Consider the following 26,893-nt stretch of genomic DNA (forward strand, 5'->3'; position numbering starts at 1 on the left):
TTGATTTTTATTATCTAGAGATGTTCATCTTGTTGTGAAAAAGAAAAGAAAACAAGCCCGAGCGAAGCGAGGGCAAAAGCTTTTGAAAATTTGTTTTTTGAGAAGTAAAAAAATAATGTTTTTCATTCATCACAGGTCCTCATTCAAAATTTGCAATTGATCGTTTTTTCAAAATTCCAGGGATTTTGCGTGAAAATTACGAAATTCCCTGACTTTTCCCTGACGTTTCCAGATCGACCAAATTCCCTGACTTTTCCAGGTTTTCCAGGCTTGTGGACACCCTGTTGATTTTTGGATATTTTTATTTTGATAAAAAGCTGGTCAAAAAACGACTCTTGAGGTGTCCTGTCCAGAATCGGCTCAAATGCGAATAAATTCGTTAAACAGGTCGAGTGTAACACACAACTCGATTTTTAGCTGCACAACATCATATTAACGCCTTCTGGAGCAAATTAAAAAGTGGTTCTGGAGGCTCCGGAATGGCTGAAAATGGCGAGATTCACCCTCCTGGGATTAGTTCATGACGAAATACAGCGATTCTCGCAAATTTCAAAAATTTCCTCGCAAACGGGAAACTTTTGATTTTTTTGGATTTTTTATTTGAAAAAAACTGTCAAAAAAACACTCTTAAGGTGTCCCTCCAAAAACCGACTCAAATGTGGATAAACTTGTTAAACAGATCGAGTGTAACACACAACTCGATTTTTAGCTGCCCAACTCTGGAGCAAATTTAAAATTCTGGAGAAATTGAAAAATAGCGCTGGAGGCTCCAGAATGGCTGGAAATGGCGAAATTTGGATTTGGGTGGTTAATATCAGGTTTAGGACTCATTTTGAACATTTTTACTGATCAAGTACGTACTTTTTTAAAAAAAGCATAAATCACCAAAATAGTCAATTTTGGATTTTCAAAAATTCGTCAAAAATCGAAAAATGAACTTGGGCAGCTGAAAATTTGGTTGTGGGGGTTTTAGAACATGCTCTTTCCAAAAATCGCAGTCCCGTTCAAATAGGAGGTAAGCAGATATTGGCACACAGCGATCTTGAATTAGTGAAAATCGACTCGTCGCGCAATAAGTAGGTACAAGTATTTTCTTCATTTTTCGTTTTTTTTCAAAATCAAATAGCTGAAGTAGTGAAGAGAAAGAGGAGTTGAAAGCATTAAATCTTTTTCAAAATTGAGTAGCTGAAAGAGTGAGGAGGGGAAGGAGTTAGGAGGATTAAATTGAAAAAAATCGTTCAAGGAAGAACTACGTACGTAGAAATGAAATCATGAAAAAATTCGAAATAAAAAAATCGCGACTCGAGATTTAGGTATTCAAGATTATCGCAAAAAAAATTCAAGCTGCAAAAAAATTCGTTCGTTGTAATGAACTCAAAAAAATCAATCAGCTACCTGTCCTACATACAATGGAATTCACCACTAAAAACTCATTTCAATCCAAAACCAACAAAACAAAAACCACCGCGAAAAAATTTCACACTGAATTTAAAAAAAAAAAAATTCAAAATCACCACAGGAAAATTGTAAAAAAAAAGAGAAACTCGTTTGAAAGCAACATTAAACAGGTTCATTCATCACAAAAAATTATTTTGAAATCACCCCTCAAAAATGCATTGAATTTAATAACTCTAATAAACTCGATCATTCAAAATCAAACACGAAATGAAATTACAGGAAAACAGGTTTAAAACATTTTAAATCACCTAAATCAAAAATAAAACGCCAAATAAATTCAAAATCACCGCAGGAAAATTTAAAGAAAAGAGAAAAGAATCTGCCAGAATATTCATCAATTTCATCACTGAAATACTCATTTGAAAGCAACATTAAGCACGTTCATTCATCACAAAATAATTATGTATTTTGAAATCACCCCTCGAAAAATTTATTGAATTCAACTCTAATAAACTCGCGATCATTCAAAACCAAACACGAAATTAATTCTTCTTCTTAAAAAATATCTGAAATCTGGTGGCCTTTTTCGTCGATTTATAGGCACAAATTTTCAAAATCCATTAGTGTCGTTTCAAATTCCGAAATTTTAGAAGGTATTTAAAATTTCACCGAAGGCTCCAAAATTGATTTTAGCATTTTTCACGTACGTTTTTGCGAATCGCGAATTTATCATTTTTTCTCAAAATAATCGCTGGAGAAAATTTTGGAATTGAAAATATGTATTTGCCCAAAAGGAAAAAAACAGCGACGCAGAGACGATTCCTAAATTCGACTTTTTATGAACGAGAAATTCAAATTTTACTCTATTTATGGTTATTTTTTCAAAAACTCGAGAATCTTAAAATCCGCCGAAGGCTTCGAAACAGCACGTGAACTGCACCAAAAGAGTTGGGAGGTCGAAAATGGGGTTGAATTCAAATTTTAGCCGTTCGCCATAATTTCATTTTTAGAATACGATTTTTTCTCGATTCCTCTTCGTCCAGTCTAAAAGTATTTTTGTCCTTTCATATTTTTCCTCCCATTCAACTACTAGAAAAATTTCAAAAAGCAATGCTAGTTTGATGTGACGTGTCGATTCTCATTACCTCAAGTTTACAGAATGACCCGCCCCCCCCCCCTTCAATTGAAGTAAGATAACTTATTTTGTTTTTAGCCTCCGATAAAAAAAAATGTTGACAATAGTAGGTGTTTTCCAAACAATCTCCTCAATTCGTTAAAAAAATGGAATTCAAGGAGTCAAACAATCAAAACAACTTGCAAAATCAGGACTTCAACAAGAAACTCATCCATTCGTGAAAGACAATTTTTCTTGGTTAACATTTTTTACTCTCATAGCGAATTAGAAAATGTAAGTGGGAAATTTTTCGGGGAAAAAACGAAAAATAACACTTTTTTCAAATTTAATTTACCGAAAAAAAGCAAAACTTGTTGAGAATTTTGGCAAGAAAAGCACCTATAGGTAGGAAATATCTATTTAAATACTTCCATTGAAAGGGAGAAAGGGGAATTGAAATCTATTCAAATCAAATTTTTTTCCTTTCAAAGAGCACTAGAAACAAATATTTTAAAAATCAAAATTTCAAAATAAGAAGCAAATTTATAAATAGAAAATTTTAATGTTTCGTTGAAAAAAATTCAACGTTTTAGCAATTTTTAAAAAAACTTAATAGGTATGACTTTTTTAGCAAAAAAAAATAATAGTAAGACCAGAAACAGGAAAGCAAGACACATAATTAAAAAAGGGGCAAAAGCATCAGTTTCCATTTGACTTTTATCAAGTTTAAAATAATATTATTTAATTTTAAAATAAGTACGTATGTAGCCTACTTATTATAGATTCCATATTTTGCATTAAAACGTTTCATTTTTTTCCCAACAGAACGAAAAAAATCAAATTATGAAGTCAAACGTATGGCTGAGACTGGTAAGTTTTCAATCGAAGTGGTTTTTATTAATATTATTACGTATTAAGTACTTATTTCACTATCCAAATGATGATATTCGGAGCTTTCAAACCCTAGAATTACAATACATGACATTTCAAAACCAAACCGATACGAGTATTATAGATGGACGAAAACTGATGAAAAATGTTGCATCAATAATAAGGTTCCTATATATTTTATTCCATCAAACTGTACCGAAAAATATAAAGACCAATGTACTACGTGAACAAAATACTACGAGTAATTTACTTAGATCGGAGTAGGGTATTTTCTTTTCAAAAACGTTGACAGACCCATCAAATAGTTCACACAGTAAGAATTTTGATGATTCGATAGCAAAATTCGACGTTCGATTAAATTTTTTAAGCTTCCGAAATGAGAATTTGATAAATTGATCGGGCAACAAAAACATTTCCAAGCATGCGCATAAATAATAAGAAATGTACTATTTCAAAATGTCAATATAGGGTAGGTATGCATTTTTTCAAAAATTACCCCCCCCCCCTCCTCCTTCACATAATAAAAACCTCAAACTTGGGTCTCTTCAAAAAAACAAAAAAAAAAAGTCGAAATTTTCATATTTATTTTTACGTACCTACTAATCTCTGGAGTTGATGCACTTTCTGTTCGAGGGATCGAGGGAGGTTTTGCCTCGAAGGGAAGAGAAGTGGCTATCAGAAGTTTTTTAACCACAAATGCAAAATTTTCAAATTTGGACTTTTGGAAAATGATGAAAAAAATATGGAATTATTTTTCCATAAGATCTACCTGTTTGGAGGGGGGGAGGGGGGCGCGCGCAAAAAAGCGAAATTTCGAAATAAGTGGTAGGTGGGTCATTCCATGTCAACTCAACCAACGTTTTTGAGTCATGTATTCCCCCAGTAAATAAGAACCCCGCAATTAGTTTGGTCCCAGCCCCCTCAGGGGTGGGTGGGGGGGGGCTTCAATTATTTCCACATTGTCTCGAGCTACTCAACTTCAGAAGCCCATTCCTCCAAAACTATGGTACTTTGATCAAAACTGATTTCACAGTTCGAAAGGGCATTGCATTTTAGAATTTCTTAAGTGTTTTGAAATTTTCAAAAATTGAAAATTCAAATTTCAAAATGACGCTGTAAGTGGGAGCTACCATTTAAAAGTTTGAAAAAATTTCTACAGATGTACCTTTTGATGCTTTTTTGAAATATTCAAGTTTCGAGATGGGATCTCTCAATAGAAGGGGAGCACCCCCTCCCCCAATTTTGGGCGAAACTTTCGAAAGAAAATCTGGGGCATGTGATACATCGAATTCTATGTTTTTGGTGACGCTGAACACGAATATGACGTCGGATTTTTGATTAGACCCGTCCACGGCCCCAGCACCTCCCCAAAGGGGGTGACCTCCCAAAAAAATGGTTACATTCGTGTGACACATGAAATAGTATATTTTCGATATCGCTGAACACGAATATTGCCTTAGTTTTTCGAATCGACCTCACCCATGGCCCCCAGAACCTCCCCCAATGTGTAAAAGTCCAAAAAAATTGCTGGGGGCCGTGAATGGGTCCAATCAAAAATCTGACGTCATCGCGTCATATGCGTGTTCAGCGTCACCAAAAACATACTATTCCATGTGTCACACGAACAAAACACTTTTTTGACTTTTACGCCCTTTGGGGAGGTGCTGGGGGCCGTGGATGGGGTCCTATCAAAAATCTGATGTCATATTCGTATTCAGCGTCACCAAAACCATAGAATTCGATATATCACATGCCCCAGATTTTCTTTCGAAAGTTTCACCCAAAATTGGGGGTGGGGGTGCTCCCCCTCCATTGAGAGATCCCATCTCGAAACTTGAATATTTCAAAAAAGCATCAAAAGGTACATCTGTGGAAATTTTTTCAAAATTTTAAATGGTAGCTCCCACTTGCAGCGTCATTTTGAAATTTGAACTTTCAACTTTTGAAAATTTCAAAACGCTTAAAAAGTTCTTAATGCAATGTCCTTTCGAACTGTGAAATCAGTTTCGATCAAAGTATCATAGTTTTGGAGGAATGGGCTGCTGAAGTTGAGTAGCTCGAGACAATGTGGAAATAATGGAAGCCCCCCTATCCGCCCCTGAGGGGGCTGGGATCAAACTAATTGCGGGATTCTTACTTACTGGGTCGGTATATAAATTGTAAAAAAAATTGAGCGAAATCGAAAGACGTGACTTTCAAAATCGCCTTTTTTTGGTTGAGTTGACATGGAATGACACAGGTACCATAATCTTTGAAAATTTTCCGCTTTTTGAAAAAAAAATCAATTTTCTCGGTTCAGGCAATTTTTTGATGTCCACACGATTGGCATTGAACTGTAAATTTTTTCCCAAGTCATTGTTGGGGGTCATTTGGCCAATATTTTTTGATAGGATCCATCATTGAAAATATTCGAACATCATCACTCATCAGCATCCAGCTTGTAATTCTAGAGTTTCAAAAAGCTCATAAACACACGATGAATAATTTCGATTAGAAAATACATATAAATTTTGTTTTTTCAAAAAAGTTGATAAAAAAAATACTAAAAATGACGCTTATTTTCATGTTGCAAAACAGACTTGGAGCGATTACCAATTACAATGGGATGAGGCTGATTACGGCGGAATACAGATTTTAAGGCTGCCTCCAGATAAAGTTTGGCGACCAGACATCGTATTATTTAATAAGTAAGTCGATATTATATAGGCACATTTAGTCCGGCATATGACAATAGGAGTAATTGCAACCCCCCACCCCGCCGATCCTCCGGGACAACTTTTTTCTTAAATGGGACATCCTAAGGAACATTTTAAAGCAAACTTGCCAAAAAAAAGTTGGCCTTACTTACAAAATGGCGGCCATTTTGATTGACAGGTCAGCCGAAATCGCTGATTTTGCGTTTCAACATAAGACTTGCACGAACTTTTTCAAACTTTACAAAAGTAGATCGAAAGATCATGCAAAAATTCATCACCTGTCAAAATTTCAAGTGCTAAAGTGCGTTTTTCGATTTTTGGTGAATTTTTGAAAATCCAATTTAGGCCAAAAATGAGGGAAAAAATCAAAATTTTACCAAATTGACCAAGAAAGCTGAAATTTGGGATATGCCCTATTTTCGACATGCCAAATCGATTGGAATCGGTTTCAACCCGTTTTGAGCAGTTCTGGAGCCTCCAGCAGATTTATGAAACTCGAAATTCCCACAAAATTCCAACAAATTGAAGTTGTAAAGCTAAAATTTATTCTAAAAACTAATTTCAATACGCTACGAAGTACTGCAGGTGAATTTTAAGTCGTTTTGGATCCTCCAGCGACTTTTTGAAAATTCCTGAAGCCTCCAGCAGATTTTTGAAACTTTAAATTTTCACAAAATTTTATCATATGGAGATGGAAAGCTGAAATTTACTCTACACTCCAATTTTAACACCCTCTGAAAACGACTTCTGGTGGATTTCAAGTCATTTTAGAGCCTCCAACGACTATTTTGAAAATTACTGGAGCCTCCAGCAGATTTTTGAAACTTTAAATTTTCACAAAATTTCATCAAATGGAGATGGAAAGCTGAAATTTACTCTACACTCCAATTTTAACATCCTCTGAAGACGACTTCAGGTGGGTTCAATTAATTTTAGTGCCTCCAGCGACTTTTTTGAAAATTACTGGATCCTCCAGTAGATTTTTGAAACTTGAAATTTCCCCAACATTAATTTATCAAATGGATTTGGCAAGCTGAAATTTACTTCGCAGACTACATGGTGGTTTTAAATGGTTTTGAAGCTTCCAGCCACTTTTAGGAAATTCCAATTATGCAAAAAAACGTCATACAACCTTTCAAAAAGTTGCTGGAGGCTCCAAAACGATTTGAAATTCACCAGCAGTCAACTTCGTAGCGTATTGAAATTAGTTTGCAGAAAAAATTTCGACTCTCCATCTTGGTTTGATGAAATTTTGGGGAAATTTCAAGTTTCAAAAATCTACTGGAGGCTCCAGTAATTTTAAAAAAAGTCGTTGGAGGCTCTAAAATGACTTGAAATCCACCAGAAGTCGTGTTCAGAGGGTGTTAAAATTGGAGTGTAGAGTAAATTTCAGCTTTCCATCTCCATTTGATGAAATTTTGAGAAAATTTAAAGTTTCAAAAATCTGCTGGAGGCTTTAGGAATTTTCAAAAAGTCGCTGGAGGATCCAAAACGACTTGAAATTCACCTGCAGTACTTCGTAGCGTATTGAAATTAGTTTTTAGAATAAATTTTAGCTTTACAACTCCAATTTGTTGGAATTTTGATGGGAATTTTGAGTTTCAAAAATCTGCTGGAGGCTCCAGAACTGCTCAAAACGGGTTGAAACCGTTTCCAATCGATTTGGCATGTCGAAAATAGGGTATATCCCAAATTTCAGCTTTCTCGGTCAATTTGATAAAATTTTGATTTTTTCCCTCATTTTTGGCCTAAATTGGATTTTCAAAAATTCACCAAAAATCGAAAAACGCACTTTAGCACTTGAAATTTTGACAGGTGATAAATTTTTGCATGATCTTTCGATCTACTTTTGTAAAGTTTGAAAAAGTTCGTGCAAGTCCTATGTTGAAACGCAAAATCTGCGATTTCGGCTGACCTGTCAATCAAAATGGCCGCCATTTTGTAAGTAAGGCCAACTTTTTTTTGGCAAGTTTGCTTTAAAATGTTCCTTAGGATGTCCCTTTTAAGAAAAAAGTTGTCCCGGAGGATCGGCGGGGGGGGGGTGCAATTACTCCTATTGTCATATGCCGGACTAATTAGAACGTAAAAAAATTGGTAATTTTCCAACATACGAGTATCGAGCATTCGAGCAGCAACTAATCGATGATTTTTCTTCTCTAATTACCAGTGCTGATGGAAACTACGAAGTTAGATACAAATCGAACGTATTAATTAGGTCAAACGGAGAAGTACTTTGGGTTCCTCCAGCTATCTATCAAGTACGTATACACGCATCTGTCAAAGAAATTATTCGTCTACGTACTACGTATACGTAGATTCTTGCCACTATTATATGGTGATTAATTCGAGCTTTTGTTTGTTTTTCAAAACGCACTCACGCACACACACAGAGTTCCTGTACCATAGACGTAACATATTTCCCATTCGATCAACAAACGTGCATTATGAAATTCGGCTCGTGGACGTTTAACGGCGATCAAGTATCTCTGGCGTTGTACAACGATAAACACTACGTCGATTTATCGGATTACTGGAAATCCGGCACGTGGGATATAATCGAAGTGCCGGCGTACTTGAACCGATATCCGGGCATACCGAGCGAGACGGACATCACGTTTTACATAATAATTAGAAGGAAAACCTTATTTTACACGGTCAACTTGATATTGCCCACAGTACTGATCTCATTTCTTTGCGTGTTGGTGTTCTACTTGCCGGCCGAAGCCGGCGAAAAAGTCACTTTAGGAATTAGTATTTTACTGTCACTGGTTGTCTTCCTGTTGCTGGTATCGAAAATACTTCCGCCGACTTCGCTCGTACTACCGCTAATCGCCAAATACCTGCTATTCACATTCATCATGAACACCGTCAGTATATTGGTGACGGTCATTATAATCAACTGGAATTTCAGGGGTCCGCGAACGCATCGAATGCCGCCGTGGATCCGGACCATCTTCCTATACTATTTGCCTATCGCGTTATTCATGAAAAGGCCCAAGAAGACCAGGCTTCGTTGGATGATGGAGATGCCCGGTATGAGCGGACCGCCTCATCCGACGTACGCGTCGCCCGCCGAATTACCAAAACACATAATACCCGCCGTGCCGTCGACTACCAAAAACAAAATGGACGTCATGGAGCTGTCCGATTTACACCATCCTAACTGTAAAATCAATCGCAAAGCTAGTACCGAACGAAGGGAAAGCGAAAGCTCCGACTCGCTGTTGCTGTCTCCCGAAGCTTCCAAGGCCACCGAAGCCGTCGAATTCATCGCCGAGCATCTCAGAAACGAAGATCAATACATACAGGTAAAAATAAACGCTATTTCTTATGGGGTAGATAAAAGGTACCCAACCTATACTCGACTCTGAGCCTTGGGCCTCCTCATTGATCTCATTATACACAAACGCCATATTTTCTTTCACCAGAACTTCAGGGTATCTGGAATACTTTTGCTGACTCGATGGTTTGTTTTTTTGCAATCGGGGTGAGGGGATCATTATCTTCATTTTTGATTCTCATTCTCAGTTCCATTCACGTGAAAGAAACATCGCAGATTCTTGCTCTGAAAAGTGTTCGGATTTTTCTATACCTACCTACAACTATATTTATTTCATCAATCATCAGATTCCTCTTCAAAGGCCTCCCTCTTTCGAGCAGTTTTGGTCCCTCTGCACAAATCCCTCTAGGGCTAAACATGAAAAAAAATCTATGTTGGACTCCCCGTAAAGAGCTTCTAAAATTGAAGCAATCGAATTAAAATCGATGAAAAATTTTCAAAAATTCTCAATTTCTGCATTCAAGTTTTTTCCAAATAGGTTCAAAGGTGCCCCACCCCCCACCTTCAATAAATATTGTAGTCTGCATTGGAAAACAATTCACATGAGATCAGCAATGACGATTTTCATGCGATTTTGTTCAATTTTTTCAAAAACTTTGAAAAGAAGAAAACTTAGGGAGTCATGTCACGAAAATACAAATAATTACTTCAAAGTAATAATTTCACCTAAAAATTTATGAAACGGGATTTTTTCTACTTTCAGGAAATTTCGGTGGTCAATCTTAGCTCATAACGTTGAATTTTTTTAATTTTCAGAAAATGTATGGTAAACTGGGCGATGTTGAAGACAAATTGAAAAAATTAATCAATATTTTGTATTCAATGCTCTCGAAAAGATCTAAAACGATAAGTCCAAGGTGTCTATGTAAATTCAACACCTAAATGTTTTCTTTTTTCAACTTTATGGGAGGGGAGGGGGCGAGGTTCCTGAACATTTTGGGGCGGATGAAAATATTTTTACAGGGTGTGTAAGTACTGAATTTTTTTCAAAAAAAAGTAACTTAAATAACCAAAAACGATTGAAAAAATTACCAAAAGTACCTAACTAAAAAAGTGGTAAAATAAGAGCAAAACACGAACAAAAAATATCACAAAAAAATCAATTAGAGAGAAAGTTGAACTATTTTGGAGACTTTCTGGTAATTTTTATCAACCAAGAGAGAATTTATGCAATTTGAAGCAAGAAGCGAGATTTTGACAGTTTTAGCCGATTAACCGGCTTTTTGGCAAGTTCTGACAAAAATCAAAATTCTAAGAAAAGTGGAAGATGGTAACTAAATGGAAATTTTTAGTTCGATTAAAAAAATTAAAAAACAAGTCTTTTTGACAATTTGGCGAAAAATCAGAAAAAATCTGTGTAATTTTGTAACAAAAACAGACCCTTTTTGGAAATTTTGGTACGTAAATAGCAATACTTCTGACAAGAAATTGTTTCGAACAATATTTCAACTTGAGAGCGAGGAAGGGGAGGGGAGTCAGTTCAAGTTCAACAAAAATTTGTTTGATAAATAACCGTGGACATTTTTAAAATTGCAAAAGTGGGACAAATTGAATAAAAAATTTCATTGTTTGATTACGAACACATCAAAATTATTTTTTTGGCCATGAGTAAAGAAAAATGAAGGCGAAGTAAAAAATTGAGAAACCTTTAAAATGGAAATACATAGAACTACAAAATATGAAAAATTCTGTTTGGTTGAAAATAATGGAATGAAAATGGACATTTAGGCAGTTTTGACGAAAAAAATTAGAATCGTTTTGGTGACTTCAAAGAAAAATCAAGACTTTTTAGCGAATTTAAGCCAAAAAATTGAAAACTTTTCCGTAATTGTGCCAAAAAGGCGAGACTTTTTGGCAATTTTGGGAAAGAATCAGAATAATTCAGCAAGAAATTTTTAATACATTTTTGAAGGCGAAGCAGAAAAAATTGAGAGAAGAAAACAAGAAAAGAAAAATTTCAACTTTTGATTGAAAAATTGTGAAGTCAGCCTGCAAAGATTGGCGAGTTTTTTCCCACCTACAAAAAAATAGTAAGCAAAATTGAGCTGGTTTGACATAAGTAATCATAATAACTCTGTTGAAAATTCATTTCCAGGAATTACATGTTTCTAAAAAGACTTTCAACTAAGGAGGAAGATTCTGTATATTTATAGAAAAAATGAATAAATTATTTGGGAGACCCGGGAAGTGTTTTTCTTAAAATGGGGCCATTTTGAAGAATTTTGATGGGGAATTTTTTCAACTACTTCTCGTTTACTTAATGTGAATCGTTGACGATTTATGTATTTCAATTTTGAGAATTTTGACCTTCTAACTCGCATTTGATAAAATTTTGTAAAAATTTCAAGTTTCAAAAATTTGCTGGAGGCTTCAGGAATTTTCAAAAAGTCGGTGGAGGTTACACAGAGGAAATTTTGGATCTCCAGCTCGGTTTGATAACTTTTTTTGGAAATTTCAAGTATTGAAAAATCTACTGTAGGCTCCAGTAATTTCCAAAAAAGCCACTGGAGGCACCAAAACAACTGAAAAACTACCTGCAGTCGAATTAATAGCGTGTTTAAGTTGGAGTTCAGCGTGAATTTCGGATTTCCAACCTCATTAAATGAAATTTTGTAGAAATTTCAAGTTTCAAAAATCTGCTGGAGGCTTTAGGAATTTTCAAAAAGTCGGTGGAGGTTTCACAGAGGAAATTTTGGATCTCCAGCTCGGTTTGATAACTTTTTTTGGAAATTTCAAGTATTGAAAAATCTACTGTAGGCTCCAGTAATTTCCAAAAAAGCCACTGGAGGCTTCAAAATGACTTGAAATCCACCTGCAGTCGACTTCATAGCGTATTGAAATAAGTTCACGGAATAAATTTCTACTTTCTAACTATTTTTGATGAAATTTTGTGGAAATTTCAAGTTTTAAAAATCTACTGGAGGCTCCAGTAATTTCCAAAACATTGCTAGAGGCTCCAAAACAACTGGAAAATTACCCACAGTCGACTTAATAGCGTGTTTAAGTTGGAGTTAAGCGTGAATTTCGGATTTCCAACTTCATTAAATGAAATTTAGTAGAAATTTCAAGTTTAAAAATCTGCTTGGAGGCTCCAAAACTGCTTGAAATGGTTTGAAACCGTTTCCAATCGATTTGGCAGGTCGAAATTAGAGTATAACCCAAATTTCAGCTTTCTAAGTCAATTTGGTAAAATTTTGATTTTTTTTCTCATTTTTGACCTAAATTTCCTAATTTGATTTTCAAAAATTCACCAAAAATCGAAAAATACACTTTACTTTTGAAATTTTAGCTGATGATAAATTTCTACATGCTCTCTTGATCTAGCTTTGTCCAGTTCAAAAAAAATTTGTGCGAGTCCTATCCTATGTTGGAAAGCAAAATCTGCGATTTCGGCTGACCTGTCAGTCAAAATGGCCGCCATTTTTCAAGTAAGGTCAACCTTTTTTTTTTTTTTGGCAAGTTGGCTTTAATTAAAATGTTCCTCAAGATGTCCTCTTTAAGAAAACAAGGGCAGGGGAGGGATACAATCATTCCTATTGTCATAAATCCCGGACTATTATTTACAATCGAAGGGGTCATTCTACGTCAATTCAATCAAGAAGTGGTAAGGGGGGGTCGACGATTTTTTTGAAATTTTTATTCAAAAAATGAACAAATTTTAATTTTTTTGCTACGAGTGTGATTTTTATCAACTTTTTCATGAAATACGTCAGAAAAAGGTCAAAATAAAACAACAGAATGAATTTAAACTTTTTTTGATGTTTGGAATTGAAAATTGAATTTTTTCGAATTTTGATTTTTTTTCGTGATGAGTTTATTTCATCGAGTGAACGGGTTTTTTCAACTTTTGGAAAAAATTTCAAAAAAATCGCCGACTCCCCCCCCCCCCTCTTACCACTTCTTGGTCGAATTGACGTAGAATGACCAGAGATAAGAGATATCTTGCACCTAAAAACTATGCAACACTTGCCAAGTCCACGTAGGAATGTTGGCCTAATCTGCAGATCACAGGAACAGGCAAAACTACGTATAGGATATTTCAATGTAGTAGGTGAGGTGCCAATTTTTCCGGCTGAAAAATTTGTTCTCTCTACACATCAAGCACAGTGTTGAACTAATCAAACATACGAGAATCACTCAAACCAAACAAACCATCGAGTCGAGTCGTCAACTTTATCACAAATTTCGCTAGGTACTTTCTATACGTAAATGATATCACACTCGTATGTAGAACGTAACGTACATATCTGTTCAATGTGTCGAACTCGAAATCGAAATGTACCACATATCGCGACATGTACCGCTGATGCAAATATTGACGGAGCGAATTTTTAAAACGATATTTTGTCATATTACAGATACGGGAAGACTGGAAATACGTTGCTATGGTAATAGATAGATTGCAATTATACCTATTTTTCATTGTAACCACGGCTGGTACGATTGGTATTTTAATGGATGCGCCTCACATATTCGAATACGTAGATCAAGATAAAATCATTGAGGTGTACCGCGGCAAATAAACGCGCCGCCATTTATTATTTTATACCTAAAAATACTGCTCAAATTATGAATTATTAGCTTTTATTATTAACAAATTTGACTTTTCCAAAAAAAAAAAAAATTAAACCTGTACATAAGGCTAAATTACATACAAATAGATACCACGAATATACGTCTTACACTGTGTCGTCTAAGTATACCTATACCTACTCTACCAATAATTTAAGAAGCTAGACTTCGTTGGTAGGTCTAGGTATATAAACTTCCGCATAGTGTACGGTATACAATAAAGTTTTTAATAGGTACCTGTCTGTTTCTATCACAAATTAATAATTTTTTTCCATCTATCCGTAAAAATTTTTGTGTAAATATGTAAACAAGCGCACGCACATTACATCCTTTCCCTTTTACCATGGTACATAGGTGTTGTTGTTTACCTATCCTATGGGTTTATACGAATTAAAAAAATTCCACGTCCCGATCCTAGCCAAGCCAATCCAATCCCATTTTAATCGAATCAGGTCGCACAATGTGCCCGCCAAAAAAAAACCACAATACCTTACCTATGGAGAGCTCGATGCACCAAGTCGTCGAATCAACTCGTTCGTATTTATTTTTTCTCAATGATTAGGTGTAAGTAATCTCGAGGCGCCAAAAAAAAGAAAAGGAAAAAAATACCATTTTATTGTATGTTTCGAATCGTACCTATCTCGACCTCGAGACACTCTATACAGATACAGATTCGCTCACTTTGTGCATTTATCCTTCCAAATGTGTCGATACCTATAAATAATAATGTTTATGTAGCAGGTGCTTTAGCGCTACGTTCATTTTACACGTGTACGTACGATTACGTTGATAAGACGTTGGTGATAATAATCGTCGAATGTATTCATATTTGATAATTTTTAATTTTACACGTTTTATAATAAAAAAATTTGAAAAAAAAACCTAGGTAGAGATTCGATAAAAATAATATCGCGTATTGTTGTATGTTGTACTATAGGTCCCTATATACTATAAATCAATGAAACCTTAATGATACGTATGTATTTTTCATTTTCATTATTGTTGTTGTTGTTGTTATTATTACGACGCTTAAAGCATTTCCCATTCCCATTTTTCTCACTTTCAGGGGATTCATTCGAGGCATTTTCGTCATCGTGTTAAGGTTAATTTATATTTGTTTTGTTTTTTGTTTTTCGTTTTTTTTTTCATTTTTTTTTTTCGTTTTGTTTATAATCCTCTAGGATCTTGTAGTAGCAATTACAGGGTGTCGCAGAAAACGTTCGTCGGATACAAGAAGCGAAAAACTCTGGTCGAATAGATTGCCTATCTTGAAATTTTGAAGGAGCAATGGTTTTGAATATTTTAAAAGCCTTTTCATATTTTTTTTTTTTTTTTTTTTTTGCTGTCAGTATTCGAGAAGGAAACTTGATGAATGCCTATGCCCATCATGTTCGGGAATCAGACCCTAAATCGGTTCCAAAAAATTTGCTAAACTACATATAAATCATACCACCTTTTTTTTGGAAATAATTGAGACAAGTTTGTCCTCGTAAGCCAAACTTCAAGTTGATAGAAAGTCAATTCAACAGAACCTCCTCCCCTTCCCCTTCTATTATATTTTTGGAGAGAATTAGCAAAAACGAGGAAAACATTGCACAAAACATTTTGAAGAGGGAAGAATCTTCGCAGTTTTGAAAAAAAAACAGGACTTTTTGGAAGCTTTGGTTAAAAAAAACTTTGTTTGTAACTTCACCAAAAAATTGGACTTTTTTCACGAACAACTGTGAAAAAGCAGGAATCTAGGTATATGTATATCTCGTATACTAAAATTGAGTCGGTTTTTTTGTGACAGCGAGATCTCCGCAACAGCTGAACCGATTTTGATGAACGACATCTCGATAGAAAGAGGCTAAAGTGTAGATTTACAGGTTTATGTTGAAAGTTCAAAAAGTTGCACTGAAAGCTCAAAATTGATTATACCGCGTTTGATGGGCACACAAAAGTGCCTACATTGTACCTTGAATAATCTCCCCGAAAAAACAATTTTTGACCGAAAAAATTTTCAAAAGTTGATGGTAAAAGCTCACCAAAAGCTCCAAACATGATGAAAGAAAAGCTCAAAATTGATTACGCCATGTTAAATGGGTACACAAAAGTACCTACATTGTATGTACCTTGAAAGATCTCCCTGAAAAAACAATTTTTGATGGAAAAAAGTTTCAAAAGTTGAAGGTAAACGCTCTGCAAAAGCTCAAAACTTGATAATATGCAACGTACAATGAAGCACATAAGTTATATTGTACCATGAAATAGCTTCACAAAAAGACAATTCTTGGTAAAAACAAATTTTGAAAATTTTCTCTGAAAGTTCATAAAGTTCAAAAAAAGCTCAACTGAAAGCTCAAAAAAGTCGTTTTAAGTCGTTTTTTTTCGAATGGCTGAACCAATTTCGATGAACAACATCTCGATAAAAAATAAAATCACCAAGCAAAGTTTGAAATTTTTCTCTGAAATTTCAAAAAAGCTCAACTGAAAGCTCAAAAAAACTCAAAAAGTCGTTTTAAAAGTCGTTTTTTTCTAATATTCTGTACCCTGAAATAGCTTCACAAAATGCAATTCTTAGAGAAAACTAATTTTGAAAATTCTCTCTGGAAGTTTAAAAAGTTTAGAAAAGCTCAACTGAAAGCTCAAAAAATCTCAAAAAAGTCGTTTTGAAAGTCGTTTTTTTCGAATGGCTGAACCAATTTCGATGAACAAGATCTCGATAGAAAGGAAAATCACCAAACAAAGTTTGAACATTTTCTCTGAAATTTCAAAAAAGCTCAACTGAAAGCTCAAAAAAACTCAAAAAGTCGTTTTAAAAGTCGTTTTTTTCTAATATGTTGTACCTTGAAATAACTTTACAAAAAGACAATTCTTGGTGAAAACAAATTTCAAAAATTTTCTCTGAAAGTTCAAAAAGTTCAAAAAAGCTCAACTGAAAGCTCAAAAAAGCTTAAAATAGTCGTTTTAAAAGTCGTTTTTTTTCGAATGGCTGAACCAATACCGATGAACAACATCTCGATAAAAAATAAAATCACCAAGCAAAGTTTGAAAATTTTCTCTGAAATTTCAAAAAAGCTCAACTGAAAGCTCAAAAAAACTCAAAAAGTCGTTTCAAAAGTCGTTTTTTTCCAGTATTTTGTACCTTGAAATAGCTTCACAAAATACAATTCTTGGAGAAAACTAATTATGAAAATTCTCTCTGGAAGTTTAAAAAGTTCAAAAAAGCTCAACTGAAAGCTCAAAAAATCTCAAAAAAGTCGTTTTGAAAGTCGTTTTTTTCGAATGGCTGAACCAATTTCGATTAACAACATCTCGATAAAAAAGAAAATCACCAAGCAAAGTTTGAAATTTTTCTCTGAAATTTCAAAAAAGCTCAACTGAAAGCTCAAAAAAACTCAAAAAGTCGTTTTAAAAGTCGTTTTTTTTTCTAATATTTTGTACCTTGAAATAGCATTACAAAATACAATTCTTGGAGAAAACCAATTTTGAAAATTCTCTCTGAAAGTTTAAAAAGTTCAAAAAAGCTTAACTAAAAGCTCAAAAAATCTCAAAAAAGTCGTTTTAAAAGTCGTTTTTTTTGAATGGCTGAACCAATTTCGATGAACAACATCTCGATAGAAAGGAGAATCACCAAACAAAGTTTGAACATTTTCTCTGAAATTAAAAGCTCAACTGAAAGCTCAAAAAAACTCAAAAAGTCGTTTTTTTCTAATATTTTGTACCTTGAAATAGCTTTACAAAAAGACAATTCTTGGTGAAAACAAATTTTAAAAATTTTCTCTGAAAGTTCAAAAAGTTCAAAAAAACTTGACTGAAAGCTCAAAAAATTTCAAAAGAGTCGTTTTAAAAGTTGTTTTTTGCGAATGGCTGAACCAATTTCGATGAACAACATCTCCATAGAAAGGAGAATCACCAAACAAAGTTTGAACATTTTCACTGAAATTTCAAAAAAGCTCAACTGAAAGCTCAAAAAAACTCAAAAAAGTCGTTTTAAAAGTCGTTTTTTTCTAATATTTTGTACTTTGAAATAGCTTTACAAAAAGACAATTCTTGGTGAAAACAAATTTTGAAAATTTTATCTAAAAGTTTAAAAAGTTCAAAAAACTAAAAAGCTTAACTGAAAGCTCAAAAAATCTCAAAAAAGTCGTTTTGAAAGTCGTTTTGAAAGTCGTTTTTTTCGAATGGCTGAACCAATTTCGATGAACAACATCTCGATAGAAAGGAAAATCACCAAACAAAGTTTGAACATTTTCTCTGAAATTTCAAAAAAGCTCAACTGAAAGCTCAAAAAAACTCAAAAAGTCGTTTTAAAAGTCGTTTTTTTCTAATATTTTGTACCTTGAAATAGCTTTACAAAAAGACAATTCTTGGTGAAAACCAATTTTGAAAATTCTCTCTGAAAGTTTAAAAAGTTCAAAAAAACTTGAATAAAAGCTCAAAAAATCTCAAAAAAGTCGTTTTAAAAGTCGTTTTTTTCGAATGGCTGAACCAATTTCGATGAACAACATCTCGATAGAAAGGAGAATCACCAAACAAAGTTTGAACATTTTCTCTGAAATTTCAAAAAAGCTCAACTGAAAGCTCAAAAAAACTCAAAAAGTCGTTTTAAAAGTCGTTTTTTTTCTAATATTTTGTACCTTGAAATAGCTTTACAAGAAGACAATTCTTGGTGAAAACAAATTTTAAAAATTTTCTCTGAAAGTTCAAAAAGTTCAAAAAAACTTAACTGAAAGCTCAAAAAATTTCAAAAGAGTCGTTTTAAAAGTCGTTTTTTTCGAATGGCTGAACCGATTCTGATGAACGACATCTCGATAGAAAGGAAAAAATCACCAAACAAAATTTGAAAATTTTCTCTGAAATTTCAAAACAGCTCAACTGAAAACTCGAAAAAAACTCAAAAAGTCATTTTAAAAATCGTTTTTTTTTCTAATGGCTGAACCGATTTCGAAGAACGACATCTCGATAGAAAGGGATTAACGTGTAGATGTGCACTGTGCAGGGTTAAATTTGCACTCCAAATTCAAAAAAGCTCAACTGAGAGATCAAAATAGGTCGAAACCGCAACATTATTAGGTTCACAGTGAGATCTCGACAACTGATGAATCGATTTTGATGAATTGTGCAGGTTTACGTTGAAATTTCATAAAAATGTACATTACAATCTCATACTAACATTAGACAGACGAATGCATTTGAAAGCTCAAAATCTCAAAAAAGCTCAAATCGAATTCAAAGGTACCTTTTGCTCTTCTTTTTTGGTGATCAGCATTACGATGATATCACAGTTGATGAGACATTCAAAATATAGTATTTTCAACATTTATATTTTCATTTTCTAGTTTTGACTAAAATCATTCTTCAACTGAAGAATGGGGCCTCAAAATTTGTTGAAAAAATTTGACTATTTCTAAAGAAAAACGAAAAAAAAAATCAAAATTCTAAGAAGAGTGGAAGATGTTGAATTGAAATTTTAAAAGTTCGATTAAAAAATAAAAAAACAAAGACTTTTTGACAGTTTGGCGAAAAAGCATAAAAAATCTGTGTAATTTTATAAAAAAAAAAAAAAAAAACAGGCTTTTTTGGAAGCTTTGGTAAATATGTAGCTGTACTTCTGACAGGAAATTGTTTCGAATATTTCAATTGCAAAAGTGGGACAAATCGAATGAAAAATTTCATCGTTTGATTACGAACAAATCAAAATAATTTTTTGGCCAATTTTTGTACAAAAAATAAAGAAAACAACCCTTTTTTGGAATGGAAAAAAGTCAGTACTTTTTTTAGGGGGGGGGGGATTTTTGCCAAATGTCAGAACTTTTGACAGACAATTTTCGGGGACGTCAGGAAAGGAGGAGGGGGGCGTTTAAGTCCAGAAAAATTAAGGCGAAGTAAGAGATCGAGATGAAAAATTTTATTTGATTGAAAATAATGGAATGAAGATGGACATTTAGGCAGCTTTGACAAACAAATTAGAATCTTTTAGGTATAACTTCAAAGACAAATCAGCACCTTTTAGCAAATTTAAGCAAAAAAATTGAAAACTTTTCTGGAATTTTGCCAAAAAGGCGAGACTTTTAGGAAATTTTGGGGAAAAAACCAGAATAATTCAGTAAGAAATTTATACAGCATTTTCAAGGCGAAAAGGTGTACAGCTGGAAACTTTAAGTAAAGCAGAAAAAATTGAGGAAAATTGTAAAAATTGTGACAAAAGAAAACAATGAAACGAAAATGTCAACTTTTGATTGAAAAATTGGAAAAAAAATACTTAAGAAACAGAATTTTTTGACAGTTTTGACAAAAAAATCGACATTTTTTCTTTAAAAAAAAATTGTTAACATTTTTTTCAAATTAATAAATTGAGAGGAGGGAAAAGAGGTGTAGTCAGAAAAATTCGAGACAAAATTTTTCCATTTTCAAAGAAAAACAAAACTTTGTACAGCAAGGAAAAAATACCGGAAATTTTTAATGTTTGATTGAAAAAAATGAAAAAAGAAATCACAGCTTAAAAAATCGAGAAATCTGACTGAAAAAAAACCTGGAATTTTGGATATTTTGCCAAAAAGATAACCTATGACTTTTTGGCAATTTCGGTAAAGAGTAGTACTTTTGAATTTTGGCTCAAATGATTTCTATTGAAGGGGGGGGGGGTGTCAAATTTTATACGTAGAAATTTTCGTTTTCAAACAAATGAAAATTCAAATAAGGAAAGAAAGTGAATGGAAATTTCAGAGTTGGATTGAAAAAAATGGATCCAAGATTCACACAGTGTACAAAATCCTCAACACCCCAGCTCCTTCAATTTTCACGACAGACGTTCTATTTATATACGAAATGGTTTATCTTCCAAAAATCTGAATCTTACATTAGCAGACATTCGATAAGACATTACTATACGTGAAAGAAAAAAACGTACGCAGAAGGCTTCCAAAAAAAAACAACAAAAAAATGGGGCAACCTGAAATTAGAATTTTAATCATGTTGTAGTATCGTTGTTTAATATGTTTATCCTATAAAAATAGCGAATTTCATAATTCTCGTAATTCAACCTAAAAGACTGTTCACATTTACACAGGGTGTATCGTAAATCGGTTGCAGTTCATTGTCTTCCAAATAATTTTGAAAGCAGCCAGTCGCTCCCAAATAGCACACCTGTGAATATAATAATTACGTGCTATTTGAGCAGCTGCATCATCGTTGATTAAAAATGAACTGCAAGCGAATTTTTTTTCTCTACGCGAATTCAAAAAGGTTGAAAAGTCTCTATAATACATTTATGTATTTCTCTTCCTACAGAATTTAAAACTAAAAATAAAAATTGAAAAAATAGGGGGATCGATGGGTCTCCTGTTAGCCTTATGAAATAATCAGAACTGAAAAACGTAGATTTTCCCTCGAAAATGATGCAAAAAATCAATACCACTATAGCTAAAAATACGGTGAAAAATTTCACCACGAAGATAATCCAATCGGCCGGGAAAGCATCGACGACATAGCAGTTTCGAAAAAAAAAAAAAAACCATGACGTCAGATTATAAAAGTACGACATACTGACACAAGATCCTGTCATAATACACTCGTTGAAGAAAATTCCAATACTACATCTACGATATCGATAACGTGAATATCGAATACCTATTCTTAAACACATACTATCTCGAGTAGTTCAATTGCAGCGAGGGTACTTACCTATACTTATAAGTTGACTGTGACGTGCCGCTCATCCACTTCAACCGAAGGCAAATTCATTTCGCGAAAATCTTCCTATATAATGTACTCTTCTTGTAGTATTATGTACGCGTCTATCCGAGTTCTTTTTCATCGCCTATACACGGTATAACAAAATTTTATGAAAATTTTTTTAAAACCAAAAACACTGTTATATGATCGTTTTTTTTTTTAGATTGAATTTTTTCACAGTTTTACATTATTGAAAAACGTGTGTACGATGTACGACTCTATAGCAGTTATTGTTATCATTAAAATTAGCGTTTAATATTTATATATGTACCTATGATTATTGTTACGTTATGATTATTTTTAATTTCCTTCTTTTTTTTTTCTTTTTTTTTTTTTAATTCTATGTTTATTGTCGAATTATAAAAAAAAAAATACGTATAGATAATACATAGTTATTTGTACCTATTTGAAATGCGCTTAACAAATCGGTGCTCACTTATTAAATAAGGAAGGAAAGTACAGCGTATTTGGCAGAGTCATCAACTCATCAGAGTGTTTTTGCAGATAAACCTTCTCCTCAGTGGTACAAATAGAATTTATTCGACGTTTATGAATTCTACATAGCCGAATACGCTGTACTCTCTTATTTTACACCAACGTATCTAGGTAACCATAATTAAATTTAATGACCGATTTATGACAACATTAGGAAAAAAAAACTGCTCGAGCGCACCTTTCCGAATTTTTCAATGGCCATCGTCGCCAGTTATTTCGAAAGTTACTTAAGAAAAACCATTTCGTTATTTTTTTGGTTTCGAAGATTAAAACTATAAAAGCGGCTGCTGCGCAAAATTACTCGTTATTATTTGAAAAAAAAAGGGATCTTTCATGAAAATCCAGCTGTAACAAGGTGTCTAAACAGGACTATGACAGAACTGTTGACAGGGAAATTTTTTCCATTTTTTGGGAGGGGGAGGGGTGAAAATAGGATTGTGATGATCGAAATTCATTTGAGACAACAGTATTTTTTCATTTTCATTTTTAACGAGATAGAAATACAAAAAATTAAAATTCTGAAAAAGGATAAATTTTGAATTCCAAGACGTGAAAAAAAAAAGGGAAAATGGCGGGGATTTTGTTCAAGGTTGGTCAAAAAAACAGTTTGTCAAAAATCAAAACAATAAATTCTGAACTTCGAATGAAAAAAATGGGGGGAAAATTCAGGATTTTTTTGCAATTTGGACAAAAAACTAAAAATTATTTGCAATTTTGACCAAAAAAAAAATGAGGACCTTTTTTGAAGCAAGTTTCACAGAAAAAAACTGGACTTTCCGGCTTGCCACAAACACAGTTTTTCTTGCAATTATTATGGCCAAAAAAAATGGGACTTTTATTTCTGCTTTGACAAAAAAACAAGACTTATTTTCCCTATTTTGATTTTTTTTTAAAGCAAGACCTTTTTTTTTCTAAGTTTATCAAGACCATGACTTTTTTGCAATTTTGAGAAAAATGTGACATTTTGACAATTTAATGGATAAAAAACTGAGAATTTTTGTCAATTTTTTCAAAAATGTGATTTATTGATAGATATTTTATGAAAAACCAGAACGCTTTACGTAAATTTGGACAAAAAAAAAAAACTTGGCTTTTTTGCAGTCTTATTAACACATGGATTTTTTTTTTAATTTAAAAAAAATGCAAAATTGACTTTTTATGCCAATTTTGAAAATGAATTGGAACCTTTTTTCTTGCAATTCCAATTTTTAAAAAGTAAGATTTTTTCAATTACAATATTTTGCTATAGACGATTTTTGCAATTTTTACCAGAAACCTCGACTTTTTTTCACCAATTTTAATTCTCAAAGGGGGATAGAAAAAATTTTGAGAAGTTCAAAATTCTGAAAGATGATGCAAAGTAAATGGAATTTTTGAAGCTTCTTTTGAAAAAATGAAAAAAGAACTTTATGAGCGAATTTGGTAAAAATTAGGACTTTTAGTGCAATTTTGAGGAAAAAAAAACAAAAAAAATTGCTTAAAATTTCAACAAACGAGGATTTTTTGCAATGTTGGTAAAAAGCAGGTCTTTATTCTTTTGTATTCCAAGACGTAAAAAAAATAGGAAAATGGCGGGAATTTTTTTCAAGGTTGGTTAAAAAAGAACAGTTTGCCAAAAATCAAAACAAATTCTAAACGAAAAATTTTGAACTTCAAAATATGAAAAAAATGGGGAAAAAATTCAGGAGTTTTTTGCAATTTGGACAAAAAACTAAGAACTATTTGCAATTTTGACAAAAAAATATGGATTTTTTAAAAGCAAGTTTGACAGAAAAAACTGGACTTTCCGGCTTACCACAAATACGATTTTTCTTACAATTATGGTCAAAAAATGGGACTTTTATTTCTACTTTGACAAACAAACAAGACTTTTATTTTCCCTATTTTGGTTTTTTTTTTTCAAAGCAAGACCTTTTTTTTTGTAAGTTCATTAATAACACGGCTTTTTTGCAATTTTGAAAAAAAATGTGACATTTTGACAATTTGATGGATAAAAAACTGAGAATTTTCGTCAATTTTTTCAAAAAAAATAAGTAATTGTGTCAAAAATATGATTTATTGATTTTTTAAGAAAAAAACCTTTTACGTAAATTTTAACAAAAAAATGACCTTTTAACAATTTTATTACGAACCTGATCTTTTTCGAAATTTAATTTAAAAATCTGCAATATTTTTGCAATTTTAACCAAAAATTGACTTCTTTTGCCAATTTTAAAAATAAATTAGAACCTTTTTTTGCTTCCAATTTTTAAAAAATAAGATTTTTTCAATTACAACAAAAAAAACTTTTATGGTATTTTGACAAAAATATGTGATTTTTTTTTTTTGCTATTTTGACCAAAAAAATGTACTTCTTACAATTTTATTACAAACATAATCCTTCGAAATTTAGACAATTTCTGCAAATTTTTACCAAAAACCTCGACTTTGTTTTAACCAATTTAAATTCTCAAAGGGGGATTGAAAAAATTTTGAGAAGTTCAAAATTCTGAAAGATGATGCAAAGTGAATGGAATTTATTTTCGGAGCTTGAAAAAATGAAAATATGACTTTCTCTGCAAATTTTGTTAAAAATAGGACTTTTAGTGCAATTTTTATAGAAAAAAAAAATTCTTAAAATTTCAACAAACGAGGACTTTTTGCAATGTTAGTAAAAAGCAGGTCTTTTCTTCAAAAAATTTCGCACTTAATGGAAATTCTAGCAAAACAGGATAGTTTTTGTCGAGAAATTTTTTCAAATGTTTTATTTAAAAAAATAAAAAAATGAAAATTTCAAAATAAGAAGAGAATATTATTGGAATTTGGCAAAAATCAGCATAAAGTCAGGATTCAGGACTGTTGAGACACCTTGTGCACTGGTTTTCAGAATGAAATGTACGAGATCGCATCTCTCAGTCATTCTCATTTAAACGAATGTTGTTTTCGATCTAGATAAACATACAGAAAAAAAATTAAGTACAAGGGAAACGCAACAAAAAATTTAAAAAATGTAAATCGGACGACTTTCGAGAACATCAGTTTCAAAAACACGATAATACTATTTAATTTTGTGCAAAAAAAAAATTGGACAATCAATGATGGAAAAGAAATCATGCAATAATTTTTATAAAATATTTTGTACGAGATTTTTTTTTTAGAATATAAAATGGAAACCACGGTTACTTGTACATTTTGAAAAAATTAGCGACGATGTGTGATATCTAAAAAAACGAGAGGTAAAAAAAAAAAATCAACCGCTATATCGAATCGTATTCTTAGAAAGCTCGTTTGAATTATTAACTATAAGGCGCAACGATAATTACTAATTCAATTCGTACAACGAAATAAACCGATTTTCATTAATTTGAACGAGAAAAAAAAATCATGGAAAGTGCTTTTCCAGTCGTCATGTGATACTCGCTTAAATATAATAATATTTTTAAAGAGTAGTCTATCTATATAATGCGTTTATTTAATAATGTTTTTTTTTTCTCTTTAAAGTTTCTGTTATTGCTATAATAATTAAGGGGAAAAAATGAAATTAAAATCGATAGATGATAAAAAAAATTATCCGCGTAATTCTCGGATTATATATATATTTTTTTGAGCTACTAAACAAAAAAAAAGTAATAATAATTTGTTTTCGTGGTAACGAGCGAAAAAAAAAATACTAAACCGCGTAAGTATAATATAACAAAACCGTGTTATTTTTTTAAGGTAAAAAAAAAATCGTACGTATATAAATTTATATTTGGACCAACCAATCAACGTATACAAGTATCGATTGCCCAACATCATTGTCTTCGAGTAGTTCGTTTTTAAATTTTAGCCTAATTCGTTAAGTATTTTGTTTGAAAGCTTCGTTACAATAGACCAAGCCGCTGCGCTGGTCTATTTGATAAATGATAAGTATTTCTCAAAGAATAAAAAAAGCAAAAAAAAAAAACCGTAGTCTTGATAGGTATTTATATAACTCGATTTTTTCACGTTTCTCAACGAATTGCGGCTTTTCACTTTTATATCTCATCGATGAGGCAAAATGGTTTGATACGAAATAACCGATCAGCCTGTTTTCTACACTGTCGGAGGTATTTTTACGTTATTTCATTTTAATAAATAATAATTTATAATACCGAGTCAACCGAATGTGAGATGTTTTCTCGAATGTTTGTTATTTTTACATACTATTATACAAGTGACCAGCGTTAAAAAATTTTTTCTTTTCGAAATATCAAATCGAAATCGGCGTATAGCTTACGAACACGTTTGCAATTGACAAAAAATAAATAAAATAAAATAAAAAGAAAAAAAATCGGCGGCGTTTTCATTACCTATTAATATTGTTTAGATATATCATCATCGTAAACGTTAATGTATAATTTATTTTATTAATTATTATTATTACTATTATTATCGTTGTTGTTGTTATTATCACCATTAGGTACTTAACTTTATAGCGTTGTTATCGCGTTGCATAAAAAATTTTTATATTATGTATCTACTATTGATTTTTGTACGAAACGAAATAAAACATCTGACACGTTATGTCGTAATATCAATACCCATTTTTTTCTCTCCTTTACCATCAATCACAGCTGTTGAATATTCGCCTTGGAATTCACGTTATGGTAGGATACACTCAACTGGGTGATTGAACATTACGTAATCCGATACACAGAGGTATTACAC

The 26,893-nt window shown here is 32.6% G+C and overlaps 1 protein-coding gene across 1 annotated transcript in view; it reads left to right on the forward strand.

Annotated features, from left to right (window-relative positions):
- Positions 1–26,749, forward strand: part of nAChRbeta1 (nicotinic acetylcholine receptor beta1) — a 71,264-nt gene extending 44,515 nt beyond the window's left edge. Inside the window, exons 4-8 of the mRNA XM_065355735.1 lie at positions 3,338–3,382; positions 5,981–6,090; positions 8,267–8,357; positions 8,490–9,407; positions 13,798–26,749. Coding sequence (XP_065211807.1) covers positions 3,338–3,382; positions 5,981–6,090; positions 8,267–8,357; positions 8,490–9,407; positions 13,798–13,962 — 1,329 coding nt within the window. The 3' untranslated portion in view covers positions 13,963–26,749. The remainder of the gene's footprint in view (positions 1–3,337; positions 3,383–5,980; positions 6,091–8,266; positions 8,358–8,489; positions 9,408–13,797) is intronic.
- The last annotated feature ends 144 nt before the right edge of the window (positions 26,750–26,893 follow it).

Source organism: Planococcus citri, chromosome 3 (assembly GCF_950023065.1).
Source record: "Planococcus citri chromosome 3, ihPlaCitr1.1, whole genome shotgun sequence".
NCBI classification, from domain to species: domain Eukaryota; kingdom Metazoa; phylum Arthropoda; class Insecta; order Hemiptera; family Pseudococcidae; genus Planococcus; species Planococcus citri.